Below are 24,016 nucleotides of genomic sequence, written 5' to 3'. Positions count from 1 at the left end.
CGAAGCTATTGATCTAGGGAGGATGGTGAAAACAGCTTGAGACATATCCTGCAGTACTGCAGCCTCATTTCACCGTGAACCTCATAAATCTGTGGGAACATTGACCACAAACATGGTCCTCCCTCTCTGAGTTGTCTAAATTGAATAAGAGGTAATTGAATCACGGTCCTCCTGATTGGTGTGGTCTTCACTGGCAATGACTATGGCCAGTGGAAATCTGAAGTGAGGTTTTCTTTTAACTGCTTTTACAGTTGTCTCTGTACGTTTAATCCATGAAACTGTGGCTATTCATGTCTTGTAGATGCATTTGGTTTGATTTAAATTAATTCTAGGTAGGCTATGTTTGACCTTAAATAATTTCTGGGGACTGCCCCCGCAAATTCTGTCGGCTCTGTCAACAGATCAGAGAATAAGGTAACATAAAATATATGGCCATTTAACCAACGCTTTCATCCAAATCCAAGCATATACTGTATATTCAGTGTTAGAAAAGAGGTAGGAGTTGGTTGTGGCAAGAACAACAGAACATTACTCACTATATGGAATGTGGCCTATGTGGGAATCAAACCCACAACTCAGGGGTTACAGCTAGCACCACCATCCACCAACCAACCAACCCATGGGAACCACATTTACCTTGAAGGAGTCGGCTCCACACTGGTCATTGTTGTCCACCTCACACACAACTCCCTCTCTGGCTGCATTCATACCAGAGAAACAGCGACTCTCCTTCAGAGAGCCCAGACAGCACTGTCTCTGAGCCGTCCTGGCAGAGAGAGAGACACACAGGAGAGATGTTAGAATCTGAGTCAGTGTTTTGACTGTACCTAGACCTAACTGTGGTTCTACACTAGCAGTGTGTTGGCTAGCTGTGCCTCCCTCTGGCCAAAACTAGCATAATCTGGAAATGTTATGGAACCAAATTGGAAGTCTATTAGGGCAAACATTCACACTAGTATGCTGTGCAATATAATATCATTTCCAAAAGGAGTGTGAGGGCCTGTAAATTGTATCGTTTTCATATTAGCACAAATTGTAAATAGATAGTGATCTCATTCACTTCATTTTTAACACATCAACCACAAATAGAACTTTCGTTGAATCATGCCATACAATAATGACATGGGTCCACGAAGCGAAATCACTTAAGATGCCATTTATAAGATGATCATATTTTACAAGTAGGCTCAAAACTAAACTAATGCATAGTTGGCTTGCCGTCAACAACAAGTTGGCTGAAGCAGAAACAAACTTGGCAGTCAGACCATCCCTCATTGGCATAGTGAAAGCAGCAAAGCTGACATTTACAACACACTCTATAACTAAGTAGGAGCCTCAGTTTTTTCTTACCACATGACAAAAACTCTGGTCCCTACCAATTAGTAATTACTACACAAAAATTGGGCTTCTTAGAACTTGTGTTTAGTGTGTCTCCGTGGGCTTACCGACAGATGGAGTGTCTGTCCTCTCTGGGGAGCTCCATGTTGCTGCAGTGGCCTTTGGCTGAGGCCCACTTCTCCCCTGTCTCACAGCAGGTCTCCACCAACTCCTTGGAAGAAACTACAGAAACTACAGAAACACACACACACACAAAACAAACACACACACAGATGGGGTTTTAGGGAACACATTAAATGAAAAAAGAAAAGTGGCTAAAGAGAATGAAGGAGAGATCACCATTGGAGAGGACAATCTTAAACGTTCAGACTATCATTCACGCAACACATCTCACTCAGTCCTTTGTGGAAGTAAGGATTTAATGTGTAACATTGTAGTCTATGCAATATCAAAAGATAAATAAATCCAAGGAAGTTTATTGAGAGTGTGTCTGCATCCCAGCTTGACTGTTACTGTTCCACGTGTCTGTTTGAGTTATTGACTTTGCTCTGAATGTGCTTTGGTGAATAGACTGAATTCACATTCAGCAGCATGAGGAACAAATTATTTTATTATTTTCCACCTCCGTCTCCCTCTCTCTGTTTCCCTGGCAGGGAGCACTGTGAAACCTTAGACTCTATAAAGTACACTTCAGAGCCAATGTATACAAAATCTTAGCTTGAAGGCTAATCAGTGTTCAGGTAACACACTATCACCCCATCCAGCACTAGGAACAGACAGAGGAAATTTTTTTTTAATCTAATTTAGAGTTAAAATATGCTTGGCCTGCTCAGTGATCATGACGACTCCAGATCAGTGCATTCCAATGTTGATTGGTGTTTCCTGTACTGTACTGTAGTTCTTTGTGTAACAGGGCTCAGCTTGCTGCTAACAGCTTAGCTTCCTCCATTGTCCGACTGCCCCATACTGGGCTCAAACCAGTGACCTTCTGCTTCGCAACACATGTGACTGCTGTTCTTGACAACGTTCCAAAGGGTTGAGCCACCCAAAAGGTACCGATTGGATGGCTCCATCCGTGACATTTCAAGCTAGCTGTGGACTGAGCTTACGGTGCGTTCTTAACTCCGTTACATTTGGACAGACTGAACCTAACCCTCTAGGATAAAGATATGTTCCCAGTGTAGCCATTCCAGCTGAAAAGGTAGGCCTGTAGCCTACAATACTGTATCTCTCTGGTTGGTATAATTAGTTAAATCTATGATGTGCCTCTTTCCGGCCCTTTCTCCCACATGAACTCATCATTTGCTACTAAGTTTGTTGCTAGTGCACAAAAATTACAAAAAGTTAACTCGAGTTAAATGATTTACTCTTGACAGCCCTAGTTTTGCATAATAAAAGAATGCCAGAGACAGATAATCATGTAATTTATTAAGAAATGTTTGGTCGTGTTCCCCTGCTCAGGCGTTGCATTGCATCAACCAATGGTTGCATGCCACGTGGACGACTGTGCCATTACTGTGGCTTGCGAAAGTATTCATTGACTGTAAGTCGCTTTGGATAAAAGCGTCTGCTAAATGGCATATTATTATTATTACTGTCACGGTTTCGGCCGAGGCTGCCTCTCTTTTGTCTGATTGTTGTTACACCTGTTATCGTTTAGTGTAATTAGTGTCCTATAAGTTCTCGTTGTGTTTGTCTAGTGTTGTGTGTGATTGTTTTCACTATCGTGCGCTTAGCTTTTGTATGTACAGTTTGCTCGGTTGAGCTGCTCTCCATTCTGTGTTTTTGGAGTATTCTGTCGCACGTATTTTGTGCGCCCGCTTTATTTCGCCTGTGTGCGGAGTTTCTCGCCTCAGGGCATTTATGTTTGTGCTGTGTTTTGTTGCCAAACAACTAAAGTCTTTTGGACTTACTTTGTGCGTCCTGCGCCTGATTCCACCACCACACCCACCTACAGCTACACTGACAGAATCACACACCATACTCGATGGAGTCAGCAGGAGCCGCAGCAGCACAGGCGACGTTGGAGGACAGGATCCGCGAACAAAATGACCAGATCCTGCGGATGGGGTCCGCACTGCAGGAGGTGATCACCACCATCCGAGGCTGGGAGACCCGAGGGACTCCTCCACCGCCATCCTCCCTGCCCGCACCATCGGCAGGTCAGCCCATTCCCGCTCCGGAACCCAGAGGAGTTCGGCTCTCGCTCCCGAGGGCCTACGATGGGACCGCGGCCGGGTGTCAGGGATTCCTTCTCCAGGTGGAGCTTTACCTGGCCACCGTGCACCCGGCGCCCTCGGGACACGAGAGCGTGTCCGCCCTGATCTCCTGCCTTTCCGGGAAGGCGTTGGAATGGGCCAACGCAGAGTGGAGGAGAATCGACGCGAACACCATCACCTACGACGAGTTCTCCCGCCGCTTCAGGGCGGTGTTTGACCATCCCCCGGAGGGGAAAGCGGCGGGGGAGCGTCTGGTCTGCCTCCGGCAGGGGAAGAGGAGTGCCCAGGAGTTCGCCTTGGAATTCCGTACTCTAGCGGCGGATGCAGGGTGGAATGAGCGGGCTCTCATCGATCACTACCGATGTAGTCTACGCGAGGACGTCCGTAGGGAGCTGGCCTGTAGGGACACCAGCCTCTCGTTCGACCAGTTGGTCGACATGTCCATCAGGCTGGATACCCTGCTAGCTACCCGCGGACGTCCCGAGGGGGGTCCGTCCATTTCACCCTCCAGCGCCTCCGAGCCGTGCCCCATGGAGCTCGGGGGCGCTGGCGCTAGAGAGAGGAGGGGTCGGCTTACGAGGGGGTCCATCTCCTGCACCAACTGTGGGTCGGGGAGGACACACCGCGGCTGGGTGCTGGGGATGGCCTCCTAGGGGAGAGGACGACAGGTCCCGCACTGGGGAGTCCTTCCAGGTGAGTAGGCGCCCACTCACCCAGAGCTCTCTGTTGCACATTTCTGTATACCTGTGCGTTTTCCACAGGTAGCACCTCATTCCCAGCATAAGGCGCTGGTAGATTCAGGCGCGGCTGGGAATTTTGTTGATAAGAAGTTTTGCTTAGCCTTAGGGATTCCCCTTCTCCCAGTTGACGTTCCCTTCCCCGTTCATGTCCTAGATAGCCGTCCGTTGGGTGCGGGCTTTATCAGGGAGGTCACTGCGCCACTTAGGATGTATGCGCAGGGGGGTCATCAGGAGATGATCCAGCTATTTCTGATCGACTCGCCTGCGTATCCGGTGGTGCTGGGCATGCCCTGGTTGAGTACCCATAACCCATCTATTTCGTGGCAGGAGAGGGCTCTGATGGAGTGGTCTGCCCAGTGTGTGGGTCGATGTTTAGGCGTTTCCGTAGGGGGCTACCTCGGTGGAGAGTCCAAACCAGGTGCCCGCATTGCACGTTCCCCCTGAGTATGGGGATTTGGCTATTGTGTTCAGTAAGTCGAGGGCGACGCAGTTGCCTCCCCCATAGGCAGGGAGATTGTGCGATAGACCTCCAGGCAGGAGCTGCGCTCCCACGGAGCCATGTGTATCCTCTGTCTCAGGAGGAGAAGAGAGCTATGGAGACGTACATAGACGAATCTCTGAGACAAGGATACATACGGCCCTCCACTTCCCCTGCGTCCTCGAGTTTCTTTTTTGTGAAGAAAAAGGATGGAGGATTACGCCCGTGCATTGATTACCGTGGTCTCAATCAGATCACGGTGAAGTACAGTTATCCACTCCCGCTGATTGCGACCATGACGGAGTCATTGCACGGGGCGCGTTTCTTCACTAAATTAGATCTCAGGAGCGCGTACAACTTGGTGCGCATTAGGGGGGGCGATGAATGGAAGACAGCCTTTAGTACCACCTCGGGCCATTACGAGTATCTTGTCATGCCATACGGGTTGATGAACGCTCCTTCAGTTTTCCAATCCTTCATGGATGAGATCTTCAGGGCAGGGGGTGGTCGTGTACATCGATGACATTCTCGTGTACTCGCCTACCCGAGTCGAGCATGTGGCCCTGGTGCGCCGAGTGTTGCGGAGACTGTTGGAGCACGACCTGTATGTCAAGGCAGAGAAGTGTCTGTTCTTCCAGGAGTCGGTCTCCTTTTTGGGTTATCAGTTGTCTGCGTCAGGGGTGAAGATGGAGGTAGACCGGGTGTCAGCCGTGCGTAATTGGCAAACGCCAACCACTGTGAAGGAGGTGCAGCAGTTTTTGGGGTTTGCGAATTATTACCGGAGGTTTATCCGGGGTTTTGGACAGGTGGCAGCTCCCATAACGTCTCTTTTGAAGGGGGGTCCGGTGCGTCTGCAGTGGTCAGCCGAGGCGGACAGGGCGTTTGGGAGGCTGAAGGACCTGTTTACCTCGGCTCCGGTGCTGGCGCATCTGGATCCCTCTTTGCCATTTCAGGTAGAGGTGGACGCGTCAGAGGCCGGGTATAGGAGCCGTGCTGTCGCAACGGTCCGGCGCGCCACCTAAACTCCGCCCCTGTGCTTTTTATTCCAAGAAGCTCAGTCCGGCGGAGCGAAACTATGACGTGGGGGACAGGGAGCTGTTAGCCGTGGTACAGGCCCTAAAGGTGTGGAGGCACTGGCTTGAGGGGCTCAACACCCTTTCCTCATTTTGACGGACCACCGTAACCTGGAGTACATCCGGGCAGCGAGGAGGCTGAACCCTCGCCAGGCGAGGTGGAATATGTTTTTGACCCGGTTCACATTTAAGATCACGTACATCCCTGGGTCACAGAACGGTAAGGCAGACGCACTGTCTCGGCGGTATGACACGGAGGAGAGGTCCGTGGAGCCCACTCCCATACTGCCGGAGTCGTGTCTGGTGGCACCGGTAGTGTGGGAGGTCGATGCTGAACTCGAGCGGGCGTTACGCACCGACCCTAGTCCACCTCAATGCCCGGAGGGTCGGAAGTACGTTCCGCTCGAGGTTCGGGATCGATTGATCTATTGGGCTCACACGTCACCCTCCTCTGGACACCCTGGTATCGGCCGGACAGTGCACTGTCTTAGTGCCAAGTACTGGTGGCCCACATTGGCGAGGGATGTGAGGGTTTATGTTTCCTCCTGCTCGGTGTGCGCCCAGTGTAAGGCGCCTAGACATCTGCCTAGGGGTAAGTTACTACCCCTGCCCGTTCCACAACGACCATGGTCTCACCTCTCGGTGGATTTCCTCACTGACCTTCCTCCTTCACAGGGGAATACCACTATACTGGTCGTTGTGGACCGGTTTTCTAAGGCCTGTCGTTTGCTCCCTATGCCGGGCCTTCCTACTGCCCTGCAAACCGCCGAAGCACTATTCACCCATGTGTTCCGGCACTACGGGGTACCCGAGGATATTGTGTCTGATCGAGGTCCCCAATTTACCTCCAGAGTCTGGAGAGCTTTTATGGAGTGGTTGGGGGTCTCGGTGAGCCTCACCTCGGGTTACCAGAGAGTAATGGGCAGGTGGAACGCGTGAACCAGGATGTGGGTAGGTTTCTTAGAACATACTGCCAGGACCGGCCGGAGGAGTGGGCAAGGTACGTTCCCTGGGCCGAAATGGCCCAGAATTCCCTACGCCATTCCTCCACTAACCTAACCCCTTTCCAATGTGTGTTAGGTTACCAGCCGGTTCTGGCACCTTGGCAGCAGAGCCAGATCGAGGCTCCTGCGGTGGATGTGTGGGCGCGGCGCTCGGAGGAGACATGGAACGCTGCACACGTCCACCTGCAGCGGGCCCTCCGTCGTCATAAGGCGAGCGCCGATCTCCACCGCAGTGAGGGACCGGTGTACGCACCTGGTGATCGAGTCTGGCTCTCTACCAACAACCTGCCCCTCCGCCTGCCCTGTCGGAAACTGGGTCGGCGGTTTGTAGGGCTATTTAAAGTCCTGAGAAGGTTGAACGAGGTGTGTTACAAATTACAACTACCTGTTGAGTATAAAAGTATTAACCCCTCGTTCCATGTGTCTCTTCTCAGGCCGGTGGTAGCTGGCCCACTCCAAGAAAGTGAGATCAGGGAGACTCCTCCGCCCCCATTGGACATCGAGGGGGCACCGGCGTACTCCGTGCGGTCCATCTTGGATTCGAGACGTCGGATGGGGGGTCTCCAATATCTAGTGGAGTGGGAGGGGTACGGCCCGGAGGAACGGTGCTGGGTGCCGAGGAGAAACATTTTGGACCCGTCTCTCCTGACGGAATTCCATCGTGGGCACCCGACGCACCCTGCTCCGCGTCCTCCTGGTCGTCCCCGAGGCCGGAGTCGGCGCACATCTGGAGCCGCGCGTCAATGGGGGGTTACTGTCGCGGTTTCGGCCGAGGCTGCCTCTCTTCCTTGCTCGGGCAGGCTTCGGCGTTCGTCGTCTCCGGAATACTAGCTGCCACCGTTGCATGTTTCTATGTTCGTTTGCTTTTGTCTGATTGTTGTTACACCTGTTATCGTTTAGTGTAATTAGTGTCCTATAAGTTCTCGTTGTGTTTGTCTAGTGTTGTGTATGATTGTTTTCACTGTCGTGCGCTTAGCTTTTGTATGTACAGTTTGCTCGGTTGAGCTGCTCTCCATTCTGTGTTTTTGGAGTATTTTGTCGCACGTATTTTGTGCGCCCGCTTTATTTCGCCTGTGTGCGGAGTTTCTCGCCTCAGGGCATTTGTGTTTGTGCTGTGTTTTGTTGCCAAACAACTAAAGTTTTTTGGACTTACTTTGTGCGTCCTGCGCCTGATTCCACCACCACACCCACCTACAGCTACACTGACAATTATTCACCCCCCTTGGCATTTTTCCTATTTTGTTGCCTTACAACCTGGAATTAAAATAGGTTTTGGGGGGTTTGTATCATTTGATTTACACAACATGCCTACCACTTTGAAGATGCAAAATATTTTTTCTTTTGAAACAAACAAGAAATAAGACAAAAAAACTGAAAACTTGAGCGTGCATAACTATTCACCCCATTAATATTTGTAGTGTGCAATATTATTGCCTGTGAAATGTATTACCACTGCTGCCTATTGATTATATACCTGTTCTATGTGTTAATTGATGACAGATTAGGGCAGCTGCGTGTTCTGTTGCTGTTCCTTCCCAACTAGGCTGCCAAGTCCTCTGCTGACAACTCCATCTTGGACCATGTCTCTGTCACGACTTCCGCCGAGGCTGCCTCCCCTCCTTGTTCGGGCAGGTTTCGGCATTCGCCGTCACCGGCTTACTAGCTACTGCCGATCCATTTATCATCACTCCATTTGTCTTGTCTTCAATCACACACACCTGGTCCTTATTCCCTCATTAGTCATTGTATAAGTGTTCCCTCTGCTTCCTTGTCTGTGTGGGTGATTGTTTATTGTGGAGGTTAGTGAAGCTCGGTGGAGCTCGTGTATTTTGTATCGACAGGAGTTTTCCCGTGTGCTTTGTATTTTCCAGTGCGCTTGTTTTGTGCCCTGGAGTGTGTTTGACGCATTTCTGCGTAAACCTGTATTTTGCAGATTAAAGCCTGTTATTCTGTGAATACTCTCCTGCGCCTGACTCCTTCAACACCACCTCGTCACAGAATCACCCACCCAGACATGGAATCAGCGGGAGAGACACGCATGCCTGGAGTCGTGGAATGGGTCCAGGAGCATTCAACTATGCTAGCCAGCTTGGGTGAAGCGATGGATCGGGTTCTTCAGGTCGTCCAACGCCTGGAGAGGAGAGAGCCCAATCCGTCGAGACCAGCTGGCTAGCCGGATCCCGCCACCTACAACGCAGCACCCGGAGGGATCCAGATATCCCGACCACAGGAGTTCGACGGGACAGCGGCGCTGTGCCAAGGATTCCTTCTCCAACTGGAGCTCTACTTCTCCAGCATCCGACCGGTCCCATCGGAGCGGGAGAGGGTGTCTGCTCTCATCTCCTGCCTCTCGGGGAAAGCCCTGGAGTGGGCCAACGCGGTGTGGTATGAAGGAGGAGCCGCGTTGGAGAACTACGGGGAGTTTGCTCGCCTCTTCCGGGCGGTCTTTGATCACCCACTCGAGGGTCGAGAGGCGGGCGAGCGGCTGGTCCACCTGAGGCAGGGGACGAGGACTGCGCAGGACTTCGCATTGGAGTTTCGAACTCTGGCAGCTGGATCCGGATGGAACGAGCAGGCCCTGATCGACCATTTCCGGTGCCATCTGCGAGAGGACGTCCGACGGGAGCTAGCCTGCCGTGACACCATGTTGTCCTTCTCGCAACTGGTAGACATGGCCATTCGTTTGGACAACCTGCTGGCAACCAGAGGACGTCCTGTAGGAGGTCTGCCCGTTTCCATCCCGGCCGACTCGGATCCAGAACCAATGGAGATGGGTGGAACCGCTAGCCGAGAGAGGACGACAGCGCCAGTGCCACACATTTCACCACACGTTTTCGTCAACGCTCTTCTGGGTTTGGAGGCGGCAGGCAGGGCACTCTCGCATCACCCCAGGTATCGAACACACACACTCGTTCAGAGCCCTCTGCTGCGCACTGTAAAATACACATCTCCTTTCCTGAGCACATGGTAGTTCCCCAGTGTAAGGCGCTAGTCGATTCAGGCGCAGCTGGGAACTTTATGGACAGGGCATTCGCACACTGTATAGGCATTCCATTGTATCCCCTATCCATTCCACGCCCCATCAGAGCACTTGATAGTCGACCATTAGGGTCCGGGTTGGTTAAGGAAGTTACTGCACCAGTCACCATGATTACCCAGGAGACTCATTGTGAGCAGGTTACTTTTTCCATTATTGAGTCTCCTGCTTTCCCTGTGGTATTAGGTATCCCTTGGCTAGCACTCCACAACCCCACCTTCTCATGGCCGCAGAGGGTTCTCACGGGGTGGTCGCGAGAGTGTCTGGGTAGGTGTCTAGGTGTTTCCGTTGGTGCAACCACGATGGAGAGTCCAGACAGTACCTCCACCGTGCGCATTCCCCCTGAATATCTCGATCTGGCGCAAGCGTTCTCTAAAATGCAGGCGACTAAGTTACCACCTCATCGGGCGGGGGACGCGATAAACCTCTGGGTAGACACTGTACCTCCCAGGAATCATATATACCCCTGTCACAGGCTGAAACGGTGGCTATTGAAACATATGTCACGAGTCCCTGTGCCAGGGGTATATACGTCCCTCCACTTCACCCGCCTCCTCGAGTTTCTTCTTTGTGAAGAAGAAGGACGGTGGTCTGCACCCGTGCATTGATTATCGACCACTGAACAGGGAGACGATAAGATTTAGTTATCCTCTCCCCCTCATTCCCTCAGCAATTGAATCAATGCATGGGGCGCGCTTCTTCACCAAATTAGATCTCAGGAGTGCATACAACCTGGTGCGTATCCGAGAGGGAGATGAGTGGAAGACAGCATTCAGCATAACCACGGGGCATTATGAATACCTGGTGATGCCTGGAAAATGACCTTTATGCTAAGGCAGAGAAGTGTATGTTTTTCCAGCAGTCCGTCTCCTTCCTTGGATACCGCATTTCCACCTCAGGTGTGGAGATGGAGGGAGATCGCATTTCAGCCGTGCGTAATTGGCCGACTCCAACCACGGTTAAGGAGGTGCAGCGCTTCCTTGGCTTTGCCAACTACTATCGGAGGTTTATCCGGGGTTTTGGCAAGGTCGCAGCTCCCATTACCTCCCTGTTGAAGGGTGGGCCGTCCCGGCTCCGCTGGTCTGCTGAGGCTGACCTGGCCTTCAGCAAACTGCGGAGTCTGTTCACCTCAGACCCAGTACTGGCCCACCCCGATTCATCACTACCGTTCGTAGTGGAGGTGGATGCGGCCGAGGTTGGGATAGGAGCTGTCCTGTCTCAACGCTCGGGTACGCCACCCAAGCTCCGCCCCTGTGCGTTCTTCTCGAAGAAGCTCAGCCCGGCGACGCAGAACTACGGCGTTGGTGATCGGGAGCTGTTGGCTGTTGTCCGAGCCTTGACCGTGTGGAGGCATTGGCTTGAGGGGGCGAAACACCCTTTCCTCGTCTGGACGGACCACCGTAACCTGGAGTACATCCGGGCAGCGACAAGGCTGAATCCTCGCCAGGCCATGTGGGCCCTATTCTTCACCCGGTTTGATTTCACTCTATCATACATCCCGGGTACGAAGAACGTGAAGGCAGACGCACTGTCCCGGCTGTATGACACAGAGGAGAAGCCCAGCGACAATACCCCCATACTGCCGGCCTCCTGCATTGTGGCGCCAGTAGTATGGGCGATGGACGCGGATATAGAGCAGGCATTACGCACGGATCCCTCTCCACCTCAGTGTCCAGATGGGCTACAGGACGTGCCTGCTCTTATTTGTGATCGTCTGATCTACTGGGCACACACGTCACCCTCCTCTGGTCACCCAGGTATCGGCCGTACAGTGCGCTGCCTGACCGGAAAATACTGGTGGCCTACCTTGGCTAAGGATGTGAGGGTGTATGTCTCCTCTTGCTCGGTGTGCGCCCAGAGTAAGGCACCTAGGCACCTCCCAGCTGGTAAGTTACAACCTTTACCAGTTCCACAACGACCATGGTCTCACCTAAGTGTTGATTTTCTAACTGATCTTCCCCTCTCCCAAGGTAACACCACCATCCTGGTCATTGTGGACCGCTTTTCTAAAGCCTGCCGCCTCCATCCTCTGTCCGGTCTCCCCACGGCTCTGCAAACTGCGGAGGCCCTGTTTACACATGTCTTCCGGCACTACGGGGTACCCGAGGATATAGTGTCTGACCGAGGTCCCCAGTTCACATCCAAGGTCTGGAAGGCATTCATGGAACGTCTGGGGGTCTCGGTCAGCCTGACCTCTGGGTTCCACCCCGAGAGTAATGGGCAGGTGGAACGGGTAAATCAGGACGTGGGTACGTTCCTGCAGTTCTATTGCCAGGACCGGCCGGGGGAGTGGTCGGTGTTCTTTTTTTTTCTTTTTGTTTTTGGGGGTAGATCAGCTTAATATTGCAGATAGATTGTAACTTCCATCAATGTAATTGTCTGCATCACTTCCAATCCCCCATGTTTTATATATATATATATATATATACAGTGGGGAGAACAAGTATTTGATACACTGCCGATTTTGCAGGTTTTCCTACTTACAAAGCATGTAGAGGTCTGTAATTTGTATCATAGGTACACTTCAACTGTGAGAGACGGAATCTAAAAAAAATCCAGAAAATCACATTGTATGATTTTTAAGTAATTAATTTGCATTTTATTGCATGACATAAGTATTTGATCACCTACCAACCAGTAAGAATTCTGGCTCTCACAGACCTGTTAGTTTTTCTTTAAGAAGCCCTCCTGTTCTCCACTCATTACCTGTATTAACTGCACCTGTTTGAACTCGTTACCTGTATAAAAGACACCTGTCCACACACTCAATCAAACAGACTCCAACCTCTCCACAATGGCCAAGACCAGAGAGCTGTGTAAGGACATCAGGGATACAATTGTAGACCTGCACAAGGCTGGGATGGGCTACAGGACAATAGGCAAGCAGCTTGGTGAGAAGACAACAACTGTTGGCGCAATTATTAGAAAATGGAAGAAGTTCAAGATGACGGTCAATCACCCTCGGTCTGGGGCTCCATGCAAGATCTCACCTCATGGGGCATCAATGATCATGAGGAAGGTGAGGGATCAGCCCAGAACTACACGGCAGCACCTGGTCAATGACCTGAAGAGAGCTGGGACCACAGTCTCAAAGAAAACCATTAGTAACACACTACGCCGTCATGGATTAAAATCCTGCAGCGCACATAAGGTCCCCCTGCTCAAGCCAGCGCATGTCCAGGCCCGTCTGAAGTTTGCCAATGACCATCTGGATGATCCAGAGGAGGAATGGGAGAAGTTAATGTGGTCTGATGAGACAAAAATAGAGCTTTTTGGTCTAAACTCCACTCGCCGTGTTTGGAGGAAGAAGAAGGATGAGTACAACCCCAAGAACACCATCCCAACCGTGAAGCATGGAGGTGGAAACATCATTCTTTGGGGATGCTTTTCTGCAAAGGGGACAGGACGACTGCACCGTATTGAGGGGAGGATGGATGGGGCCATGTATTGCGAGATCTTGGCCAACAACCTCCTTCCCTCAGTAAGAGCATTGAAGATGGGTCGTGGTTGGGTCTTCCAGCATGACAACGACCCGAAACACACAGCCAGGGCAACTAAGGAGTGGCTCCGTAAGAAGCATCTCAAGGTCCTGGAGTGGCCTAGCCAGTCTCCAGACCTGAACCCAATAGAACATCTTTGGAGGGAGCTGAAAGTCCGTATTGCCCAGCGACAGCCCTGAAACCTGAAGGATGTGGAGAAGGTCTGTGTGGAGGAGTGGGCCAAAATCCCTGCTGCAGTGTGTGCAAACCTGGTCAAGACCTACAGGAAACGTATGTTCTCTGTAATTGCAAACACAGGTTTCTGTACCAAATATACTTCTGCTTTTCTGATGTATCAAATACTGATGTCATGCAATAAAATGCAAATTAATTACTTTAAAATCATACAATGTGATTTTCTGGACCTCTACATGCTTTGTAAGTAGGAAAACCTGCAAAATCGGCAGTGTATCAAATACTTGTTCTCCCCACTGTATATATATATACATACATACATACACATGGTCGGTGTTCTTGCCATGGGCCAACGCTGACCGCCAACGCAGTGAGGCCCCCGTCTTTGGGGTTGGGAAAGTTTTCCCTGGAGGTGGACAGTGGAGCTGACCTTTTAGCAGTGATGCCATGTCATCAAGAAGATGGAGCAGGTATTTGAGCCAGCACTTGCCTAAGGATGCTGGGGGGGGGGGGTTGGGTGGGCAGAGTTAGAGAGAGAACTGATCAGTCTGCAGCATCAATTGAGGAGGCAGATGCTGTCTAACCAAGGAAGTAATCCAAAAGTAATTATTATTCGAAATGAATCATTATTCATTTTGAGTAATCCAATGGATTCTGTTACTAATTATTTTTATTGTCATGTAATCTGTAATAAATTAAAATGTTCAAGTAATCCGTCCCACCCTGGGGACAACATTGGTCAAATGACAGTTAAATGAAATAGCAGCGTTAACTTAAGCCTCTTTTGTGCATTACAATGGTTTTGACGTATGACATTTCATAAAACGACATAAGATTTTATTGAAGGGTTTACCCTTGTGAAACAAAAAACTGGGACATTGTTCTAAAACTGTTGTATGTTTGTGGGCCTTCCAGCTGCCCTGTTTCTAAATCAGCAGACTGGAAAAACAAATTTGTATACCTTTTATAACTTTAATTTGTCAATTATTATGTAGGCTGATTAAAATGTAGCACTTGATTTAATAGAAGAACAGCTGGAGGCTGTAGAGAAAAAAGTGCTAAGTGGAGATTTTTATCCAATACCATGATTAAACTCCACGCAGTCTACAAAATCAACTAAAGCATGCGTCCAATTAAAGAAACAGCCAGAAAGGATAAATCATGTCAAATTAGCATAGTATAACACATAAGCAAAACAAAAAATTGTTGACTCTCGTCATTAATTAACTTCCCCAACTTTTCTTAGTGATTTACTTTCCTTTGTTTTGGTCCTGATGGCCCGCTCTCCTTGACATGCCTTTTCATGTGAGCACCAAGCTGTTTATTTCCAGTGGAGAATGTGCTGCACAGCAGTGAATAATTTATAGGTTTAGAAATGAGAAGATAGGGAACCTCAGAGGAGGCAAGGCCTCTTTGATGCATAAATATCTGTCCCCATTCGCGCTCTGACAATGTTCTTTGAACCTGCATGAATTTGTTATTATTATAAGACAGAGAGCTTCATCAGTCATCTGTTTCATTTGCATCCTCCTCATTTGTTTCTCCAGCTGGGATCAGTATAGTAATCATGAAACACAGTACAGAATGGTCCCATGTGCTCATTAAGAAGGTAAGATATTATTTGCAGTTTGACTGGAATTCAGTTGAACATGCCAAAGCAATGTTTGGGCACTGTCTTAGTTTACAAACTTCTGCCCAGAAACACATACTTCTTATTCTGAAATATGTGAGTTTTTACAGAACCCAAGACCATTCTATGTTTTTTTTTACAATGGGGAAAAGAGCTACTTTGAAAATACCACAATGCGGGTTTGATTGAATTGAGGCCTTTAAGTTAACAACATCAAAAAGGCTCTGAAAAGAGACCCTGCAGATAAAGGTCAAACATTTAGACTGAAACAGCCACTTTACAGCCTTGAAACAATTACCTGAAGTAGCGGAACCATGTCTAAACTCAGCCCATGAATATCCTGCATCTCTATAATTAGGAGACTAAAGCAAATATGTTCCATTCAGGTGTGTAATCACCCCCATGGCTGATTTATCATGTGAGGAGGATAGTTGTGGAGGTGGGCTTGATAGGTGGTTCTAGGTACATCTCTCTTTTCTTGGCCTGTCATTACATCTGTCTGTCAGGCTTTAAGTTAAGTTGCAGTAATATCACGCACACACGGCACTGTAGCCCACAACCAACACCATCATCCTTTGAGAGTAGCGAAAACATGAGGGGAGCAGCTCCCGTCCCAACATGTCTCCATCCTTGTGCCATAAATCGGTGGCCGGCGCTGCTGTACAGTTTATTATTATAATTTGTTTTTATTTTACCCTTATTTTATTAGGTAAATTGACTGAGAACACATTTTCATTTACAGCAACGACCTGGAGAACAGTTACATGGGAGATGAGAGGGGATTAATGAGCCTTTGAGCCAATTGAGCCAAATGTTCAACTTTTATTAAAATGTGGTGAAATATATATATATATATAAAAATAAAAAAACGTACAATATCCAAAAGGTACTCAATTGGTGGAACACCCCAGCTGTCTATGACTTAACAGGGAGGGGGCTTCCCCTATCAGCATGACTTCATTTCTATGGCCGGCTGAAGCATGTTGATGAAGACAGTGTATCGACAGCTATTTATCCTAATCACCCTGATAGTGATTGAGACTGATAGTAGTGATAGTAGAACAGATGGACATGTGTGATCCATCAGTCTCTCTGGAGTCTGAACTCTTGACTGGGCTGTGGTTTGTGGATGGGAGCCCTGAGGGCCATCCAGACCCCACTGTATTTGATGGTTTCCCTCTCTAAACTCAGTGTGGTGTTGGATGGATGACCAGACCAGTACGAGGCACAGACACACACTGAAGTGTCCCATCGCCCCGTCCCAACTCCTGGGGCACTGCAGTTCCTGATTGGCTCCGGTGATCTGAATGATCTACATCATTGACAGGATTGCAACCAATGTTCCAGTATCTAAGTATTTAGTTTAGGTCTGGTTGTTTGTTCCTTTCCACTGTTTTGCTATGCATTCTGGAAAATACGTCTGTGAAAAATGCAAATAAATACAACTCATTTGATTTTGATTGACATTGAAACAGACTAGAATCAATCTGCATTTCAAGGATAGAGCTCTTGAATGTGATTATTTCCCTACATGTAGAGTTATGGTTCGATGCAACAATCCCTCGCCAGACCTCTCATTTACTCCAACGTGTGGAGCCATTTCCTGTTGGTGTTCTATGGGTAATATATCACAGCCTGTTTTCACAAGCCACCGGACAGGATATTCTCTAATTCCATGCCTTGGCACGTCCATCCAAATCCAGATTTTGCATTTTATGGACAACAATGTAACATCAAATACCATGGGACAAAAAATGCCCAATTGCTCAGCATGGTTAGATTTGCAAGCTGCAGTTAAAACAGTCTCATTTATATGCAGCCATTCAGACGGGAACATTACTATATAGAAAGAACGGTGGTTATTTCTAAAAGGTGTTAGTGTTTCCTTTTCATTATTGCCTTATGCTAACAGGCTCTGGTTCTGTCCATTTGTGGTCACACAGGTGAACCTTTCTAATCTTATTTGGCCCATTGTAAATGTTTGACTGCCAGGTCAAAACACATTCATGAAGAATAATAAAGCATATCATCTAATCTTTAACCATGAGAACAGATTTATAGTTTGCTGGAAATAGCTGCAAGCCGTTGGCCTTACATAACCCGTGTAGCTCAGTTGGTAGAGCATGGCGCTTGCAACGCCAGGGTTGTGGGTTCGATTCCCACAGGGGGCCAGTATGAAAAAATGTATGCACTCACTAACTGTAAGTCGATCTGGATAAGAGCGTCTGCTAAATGACTAAAATGTAAAAGTAAAATGTAACCATAATTGCAATGACATTAATGCAGATGGATACAAGTGGCAGAGCTGTTATTCAGTTGTTATTTATCGCCACTCTCATGCTATTTATAGGTCTTGTTGACGATCTGGTTTCCTGCACATGGCCTTGCCGGGTTCGTACTTTCAATTATGAGTGGTTTTGTGGATCAGTTTGCCCTTTTTTTATTTTTTTATTTAACCTTTATTTAACTTTTACGTAAGGACATGCAATAGTGAGATAAGCCTTCCTGGAAATGTCCTGGAAAGCCCCCTACAGTAGATTGGCTAGAGGGTCAACCACCTCCAAGCTCTACCCTGACAGTAGTGGTAAAGATTAACCCTGATGTGACCATGTCTGGAATTCACACTCCTTTTCATCAGCACTAAAATGACATATCTGCCAAGTTCACTCCCAGATGCTACCAGGGGCGGATTAATGCAGGAGCTTACCGGGGCTGAAGCCCCTGGGCCCAGGCCCACTGGGGCCGCAAGAGGCAGCATTTTATTTATTTTTTATGAAGAACAAAAATGTCTAAAGAAATATATACAGTATATATTATATATATAATATATATTAAGAAATGTTTTACTGCAACCGCCAACCACAGGAGGATTCAGGAGCCCGCTCTCAATGAGTGTAAACATCCTGCTGCTGCCTGCTGCCGCTCTGCTAATCGTCAGATGGGGGGAGGAGAGGAGGTAGGGGGCCCACGTGGGTAACTGGGGGGCCCTGCCTTCATTAGGTAACTGCATAATAAATAAATATGACTGGTCAATTGTGTGAGTGAGGGGCTGGACCCAAGCCCATAGGGGACCCAAGAGGCAAAGAAAAAAAAAATGTATTAGTATTTTTTGTTTAATTAATATTCTTATTTTATCCAACCACAGGAGCAGTGGTGTAAAAATACTTTAAAGTACTACTTAAGTAGTTTTTTGGGGTAATCTGTACTTTACTTTACTATTTATATTTTGAACAACTTTTACTTCTCTACATTCCTAAAGAAAATAATATGTACTTTTTAATCCATACATTTTCCCTGACACCCAAAAGTACTCGTTACATTTTGAATGATTAGCAGGACAGGAAACTGGTCCAATTTACACACTTATCAAGAGAAAATCCCTGGTCATCCCTACTGCATCTGATCTGGCAGATTCAATAAACACTCACTAAATGCTTAGTTTGTAAATTATGTCTGAGTGTTGGAGTGTGCCCCTGGCTATCTGTAAATACATTTTTAAAAAGAAAATCATGCTGTCTTGTTTGCTTAATAAAAGGAATTTGAAATATTTTATACTTTTACTTTTGATACTTAAGTATATTTTAGCAATTACATTTACTTTTGATACTTCAAAGTATATTTCAAACCAAATACTTTTAGACTTTTACTCAAGTAGTATTTTACTGGGTGACTTTCACTTTTACTTGATTCATTTTCTATTAACATAACTTTACTTTTACTCAAGTAAGAAAATTGGGTACTTTTTCCACCACTGCACAGGAGCCCGCTCTCAATGTTCAAAATACACCAGAGAGCATGATTTAACAACAGAGGATCAATAGTTTCAAAAAGATTACTGTGGATAACATTTTATCACATTGCACACACCGGTAACTGCCAAAATAAAGGAAACGCCAACATAGTGTCTTAAAAGGGTGTTTGGCCACTACGAGCAGCCAGAACAGCTTCAATGCTCCTTGTTATAGATTCTACAAGTGGACCTAAACCATGACAGGACAAATTTACCCCACACCATGACAAATTATTTGTATTCCTCATTTACTCAAGTGTTTATTTTATTTTGGCAGTTACCAGTTGCCTATAGTCGGAAAGGCCGCAATTTGGCCAGCATGCGAGCCAAATATACAACTTGTTGCGTTGCGGCCATTGACATATAATCCATTGAAGGGTTTAGGAACCTCTTACACTGGCAATTTGACTATTAAACTTATGGGTACACTATCAATGGCTGCCAGTCCTGACTTGAATGGGAACTGCCATCTATGGATTATATTTATATGGTTGTCTGTCTGCGTTTTGCAAATTTCTAAATACAATCGCGGGAAAAATGTAAAGTTTGGAAAGCAAATGCCGACTTCTGAAAAGAGAAGACTAATCTGTCTGTCGAACCAACAGTAATTATTTTTCAAACAGCAGCAGTTTTTATAAGTAGCTCATCTTGAGATATGCTATTGCCAAGACTGGTGGGAAGTAGCCTGTGGCTTCATCTTCATCATTAGGTGAGTCAGTGTGCCACCGGAAATTGTGTTTAGTAGCCTTCTGAAGCCGATAATATACACTACATGACCAAAAGTATGTGGACACCTGCTCGTCGAACATCTCATTCCAAAATCATGGGCATTAATATGGAGTTGTTCCCCCCTTTGCTGCTATAACATCCTCCACTCTTCTGGGAAGGCTTTCCACTACATGTTGGAACATTGCTGTAGGGACTTGCTTCCAGTCAGCCACAAGAGCATTAGGGCACTGATGTTGAGCGGTTAGGCCTGGCTCGCAGTCGGCGTTCCAATTCATCCCAAAGGTGTTCGAAGGGGTTGAGGTCAAGGCTGTGCAGGCCAGTCAAGATCTTCCACACCGATCTCGACAAACCGTTTCTGTATGGACCTCGCTTTGTGCACGGGGCATTGTCATGCTGGAACAGGAAAGGGCCTTCCTCACTTTACAGTTGGCACTATGCATTCAGGCAGGTAGCGTTCTCCTGGCATCCGCCAAACCCAGATTTGTCCGTCGGACTGCCAGATCGTGAAGTGTGATTCATCACTCCAGAGAATGCGTTTCCATATACACTGCACTGTATATATATATATATGTATATATATATTTGTTTGTATTTTATTAGGATCCCCATTAGCTGTTGCAAAAGCAGCAGCTACTCTTCCTGGGGTCCACACAAAACATGAAACATGACATAATACAGAACATTAATAGACAAGAACAGTACAGAACTTTTTTTAAAGGCACACGTAGCCTACATATCAATACATACACACAAACTATCTAGGTCAAATAGGGGAGAGGCGTTGTGCCGTGAGGTGTTGCTTTATCTGTTTTTTGAATCCAGGTTTGCTGTTTATTTGAGCAATATGAGATGGAACGAAGTTCCATGCAATTATGGCTCTATATAATACTGTACGCTTTCTTGAATTTGTTCTGGATTTGAGGACTGTGAAAAGACCCCTGGTGGCATGTCTGGTGGGGTAAGTGTGTGTGTCAGAGCTGTGTGTAAGTTGACTACGCAAACAATTTGGGATTTTCAACACATTAATGTTTCTTATAAAAAGAAGAAGTGATGCAGTCAGTCTCTCCTCAACTCTTAGCCAAGAGAGACTGGCATGCATAGTATTTATATCAGCCCTCTGATTACAATGAAGAGCAAGACGTGCCACTGTGTTTTGGGCCAGCTGCAGCTTAACTAGGTCTTTCCTTGCAGCACTCGACCACACGACTGGCAATAAGATTAGACAAAACTAGAGACTGCAGAACTTGCTTTTTGGAGTGTGGTGTCAAAAAAGCAGAGCATCTCTTTATTACGGGCAGACCTCTCCCCATCTTTACAACCATTTAATCTATATGTTTTGACCATGATAGTTTACAATCTAAGGTAATGCCAAGTAATTTAGTCTCCTCAACTTGTTCAACAGCCACACCATTCATTTCCAGATTCAGCTGAGGTCTAGAACTTAGGGAATGATTTGTACCAAATACAATGCTCTTAGTTTTAGAGATGTTCAGGACCAGTTTATTACTGGCCACCCATTCCAAAACAGACTGCAACTCTTTGTTAACGGTTTCAGTGACTTCATTAGCTGTGGTTGCTGATGGGTATATGGTTGAATCATCAGCATACATGGACACACATGCTTTGTTTAATGCCAGTGGCAGGTCATTGGTAAAAATAGAAAAGAGTAGAGGGCCTGGAGAGCTGCCCTGTGGTACACTACACTTTACATGTTTGACATTAGAGAAGCTTCCATTAAAGAAACCCCTTTGAGTTCTATTAGATAGATAGCTCTGATTCCACAATATGGCAGAGGTTGAAAAGCCATAACACTTACGTTTTTTCAACAACAGGTTATGGTCAATAATATCAAAGGCAGCACTGAAATCTAACAGTACAGCTCCCACAATCTTCTTATTATCCATTTCTTTCAACCAATCATCAGTCATTTGTGTCAGTGCAGTACATGTTGAGTGCCCTTCCCTGTAAGCATGCTGAAAGTATGTTGTTAATTTGTTTACAGAGAAATAGCATTGTATTTGGTCAAACACCATTTTTTCCAACAGTTTGCTAAGAGTTGGCAGCAAGCTGCACCATCGAGAGCATCCTGACTGGTTGCATCACCGCCTGGTATGGCAACTGCTTGGCCTCCGACCGCAAGGCACTACAGAGGGTAGTGCGTACGGCCCAGTACATCACTGTGGCCAAGCTTCCTGCCATCCAGGACCTCTATACCAGGCGGTGTCAGAGGAAGGCCCTTAAAATTGTCAAAGACTCCAGCCACCCTAGTCATAGACTGTTCTCTCTGCTACCGCACGGCAAGCGGTACCGGAGTACCAAGTCTAGGTCCAAAAGACTTCTCAACAGCTTCTACCCCCAAGCCATAAGACTCCTGAACAGCTATTCATGGCTACCTGGACTATTTGCACTGCCCCCCCAACCCCATCTTTTTACGCTGCTGCTACTCTGTTAATTATTTATGCATAGTCACTTTAACTCTACCCACATGTACATATTACTTCAACTACCTCAACTAGCCGGTGCCCCCGCACATTGACTCTGCACCGGTACCCCCCTGTATATATAGCCTCCCTACTGTTATTTTATTTTACTTCTGCTCTTTTTTTCTCAACACATTTTTGTTGTTTTATTCTACTTTTTTATTATAAATAAATGCACTGTTGGTTAAGGGCTGTAAGTAAGCATTTCACTGTAATGTCTGCACCTGTTGTATTTGGCGCATGTGGCCAATAAAATTTGATTTGATTTGATTTGAAGCTTATAGGTCTGCTGTTAGAACCAGTAAAGGCCGCTTTACCATTCTTGGGTAGTGGAATTACTCCAGGCCTGAGGACAAAGACTTTCCTCTAGGCTCAGATTAAAGATATGACAGATAGGAGTGGCTATAGAGTCAGCTACCATCCTCAGTAGCTTTCCATCTAAGTTGTCAATGCCAGGAGGTTTGTCATTTTGATCGATAGCAATATGTTTTCCACCTCTCCCACAGTAACTTTACAAAATTCAAACTTGCAATGCTTTGCTTTCAATATTTGTTTTTTTATGCATGAATACGATGGCTCACTGTTCATTGTTGGTATTTCCTGCCTAAGTTTGCCCACTTTGCCAATGAAGTAATCACTAAAATAATTGGCAACATCAAATGGTTTTGTGATGAATAAGCCATCTGATTCAATGAAAGATGGAGTTGAATTTGTAATTTCATTTAAAGTACTCCAAAGTATTTTTTCCATCATTCTTTATATCATTGATCTTGGCTTCATAATACAGTTTCTTCTGTTTGTTGAGTTTAGTCAGATAATTTCTCAATTTGCAGTAAGTCAGCCAGTCAGATGTGCAGCCAGACTTATTAGCCACTCCTTTTGCCCCATCTCTTTCAAGCATACAGTTTTCAATTCCTCATCAATCCATGGAGCCTTAACAGTTCTATCAGTCAGTTTCCTAACAGGTGAATGTTTATCAATAATTGGAAGAAGCAATTTCATAAATTCATCAAGTGCAGTGGCTGGATGCTTCTTATTAATCACATCAGACCAACAAATATTTTTTACATCATCCACATATGAGTCACAGCAAAACCTTTTGTATGATCTCAAACACTATTTTAGGCCCAGCTGTTAGAACTTTGGCTTTCCTGGATATAGCCACTATATTGTGATCACTGCATCCAATGGGTACGGATACAGCTTTAGAACAAAGTTCTACAGTATTAGTAAATATGTGGTCGATACATGTGGATGATCTTGTTCCTGTAGTGTTTGTAAACACCCTGGTAGGTTGATTAATAACCTGAACCAGATTACAGGCACTGGTTACAGTAAGAAGCTTCCTCTTGAGCGGACAGCTTGATAAAAACCAGTCAATATTCAGGTCCCCAAGAAAGTAGACCTCTCTGTTTACATCACACACACTATCAAGCATTTCACACATATTATTTAGATACTGACTGTTCACACTTGGTGGCCTATAGCAACACCCCAAAAGAAAAGGCTTTAGAAGTGGCAAGTGAACCTGCAACCACAACACTTCAATAACACTTGACATAAGATCTTCTCTAAGCATTACAGGGATATGTCTCTGAATATATACAGCAACACCTCCCCATAAGCATTTCTGTCTCTTCTATAGATGTTATATTATTGTATTGCTACTGATGTACAGTGGGGGAAAAAAGTATTTAGTCAGCCACCAATTGTGCAAGTTCTCCCACTTAAAAAGATGAGAGAGGCCTGTAATTTTCATCATAGGTACACGTCAACTATGACAGACAAAATGAGAAAAAAAAACCAGAAAATCACATTGTAGGA

At 46.7% G+C, this 24,016-nt stretch overlaps 1 protein-coding gene across 2 annotated transcripts in view; it reads right to left on the bottom strand.

Moving 5' to 3' along the window:
• Nucleotides 1-24,016, bottom strand: part of LOC121545400 (fibulin-2-like) — a 52,249-nt gene that overhangs the window by 17,197 nt on the left and 11,036 nt on the right. For both annotated transcript variants that reach the window (XM_041855898.2, XM_041855899.2), the window contains exons 3-4: nucleotides 1,446-1,569; nucleotides 637-766 (exon numbers count right to left, since the gene is read on the bottom strand). In XM_041855898.2, coding sequence (XP_041711832.1) covers nucleotides 637-766; nucleotides 1,446-1,569 — 254 coding nt within the window. The remainder of the gene's footprint in view (nucleotides 1-636; nucleotides 767-1,445; nucleotides 1,570-24,016) is intronic.

The sequence above is a fragment of the Coregonus clupeaformis genome, chromosome 30 (genome assembly GCF_020615455.1).
Source record: "Coregonus clupeaformis isolate EN_2021a chromosome 30, ASM2061545v1, whole genome shotgun sequence".
In the NCBI taxonomy this organism is placed as follows: Eukaryota; Metazoa; Chordata; class Actinopteri; order Salmoniformes; family Salmonidae; genus Coregonus; species Coregonus clupeaformis.
Note: the sequence above shows the minus strand (reverse complement) of the source record. Positions and strands in the feature narration are given on the sequence as shown.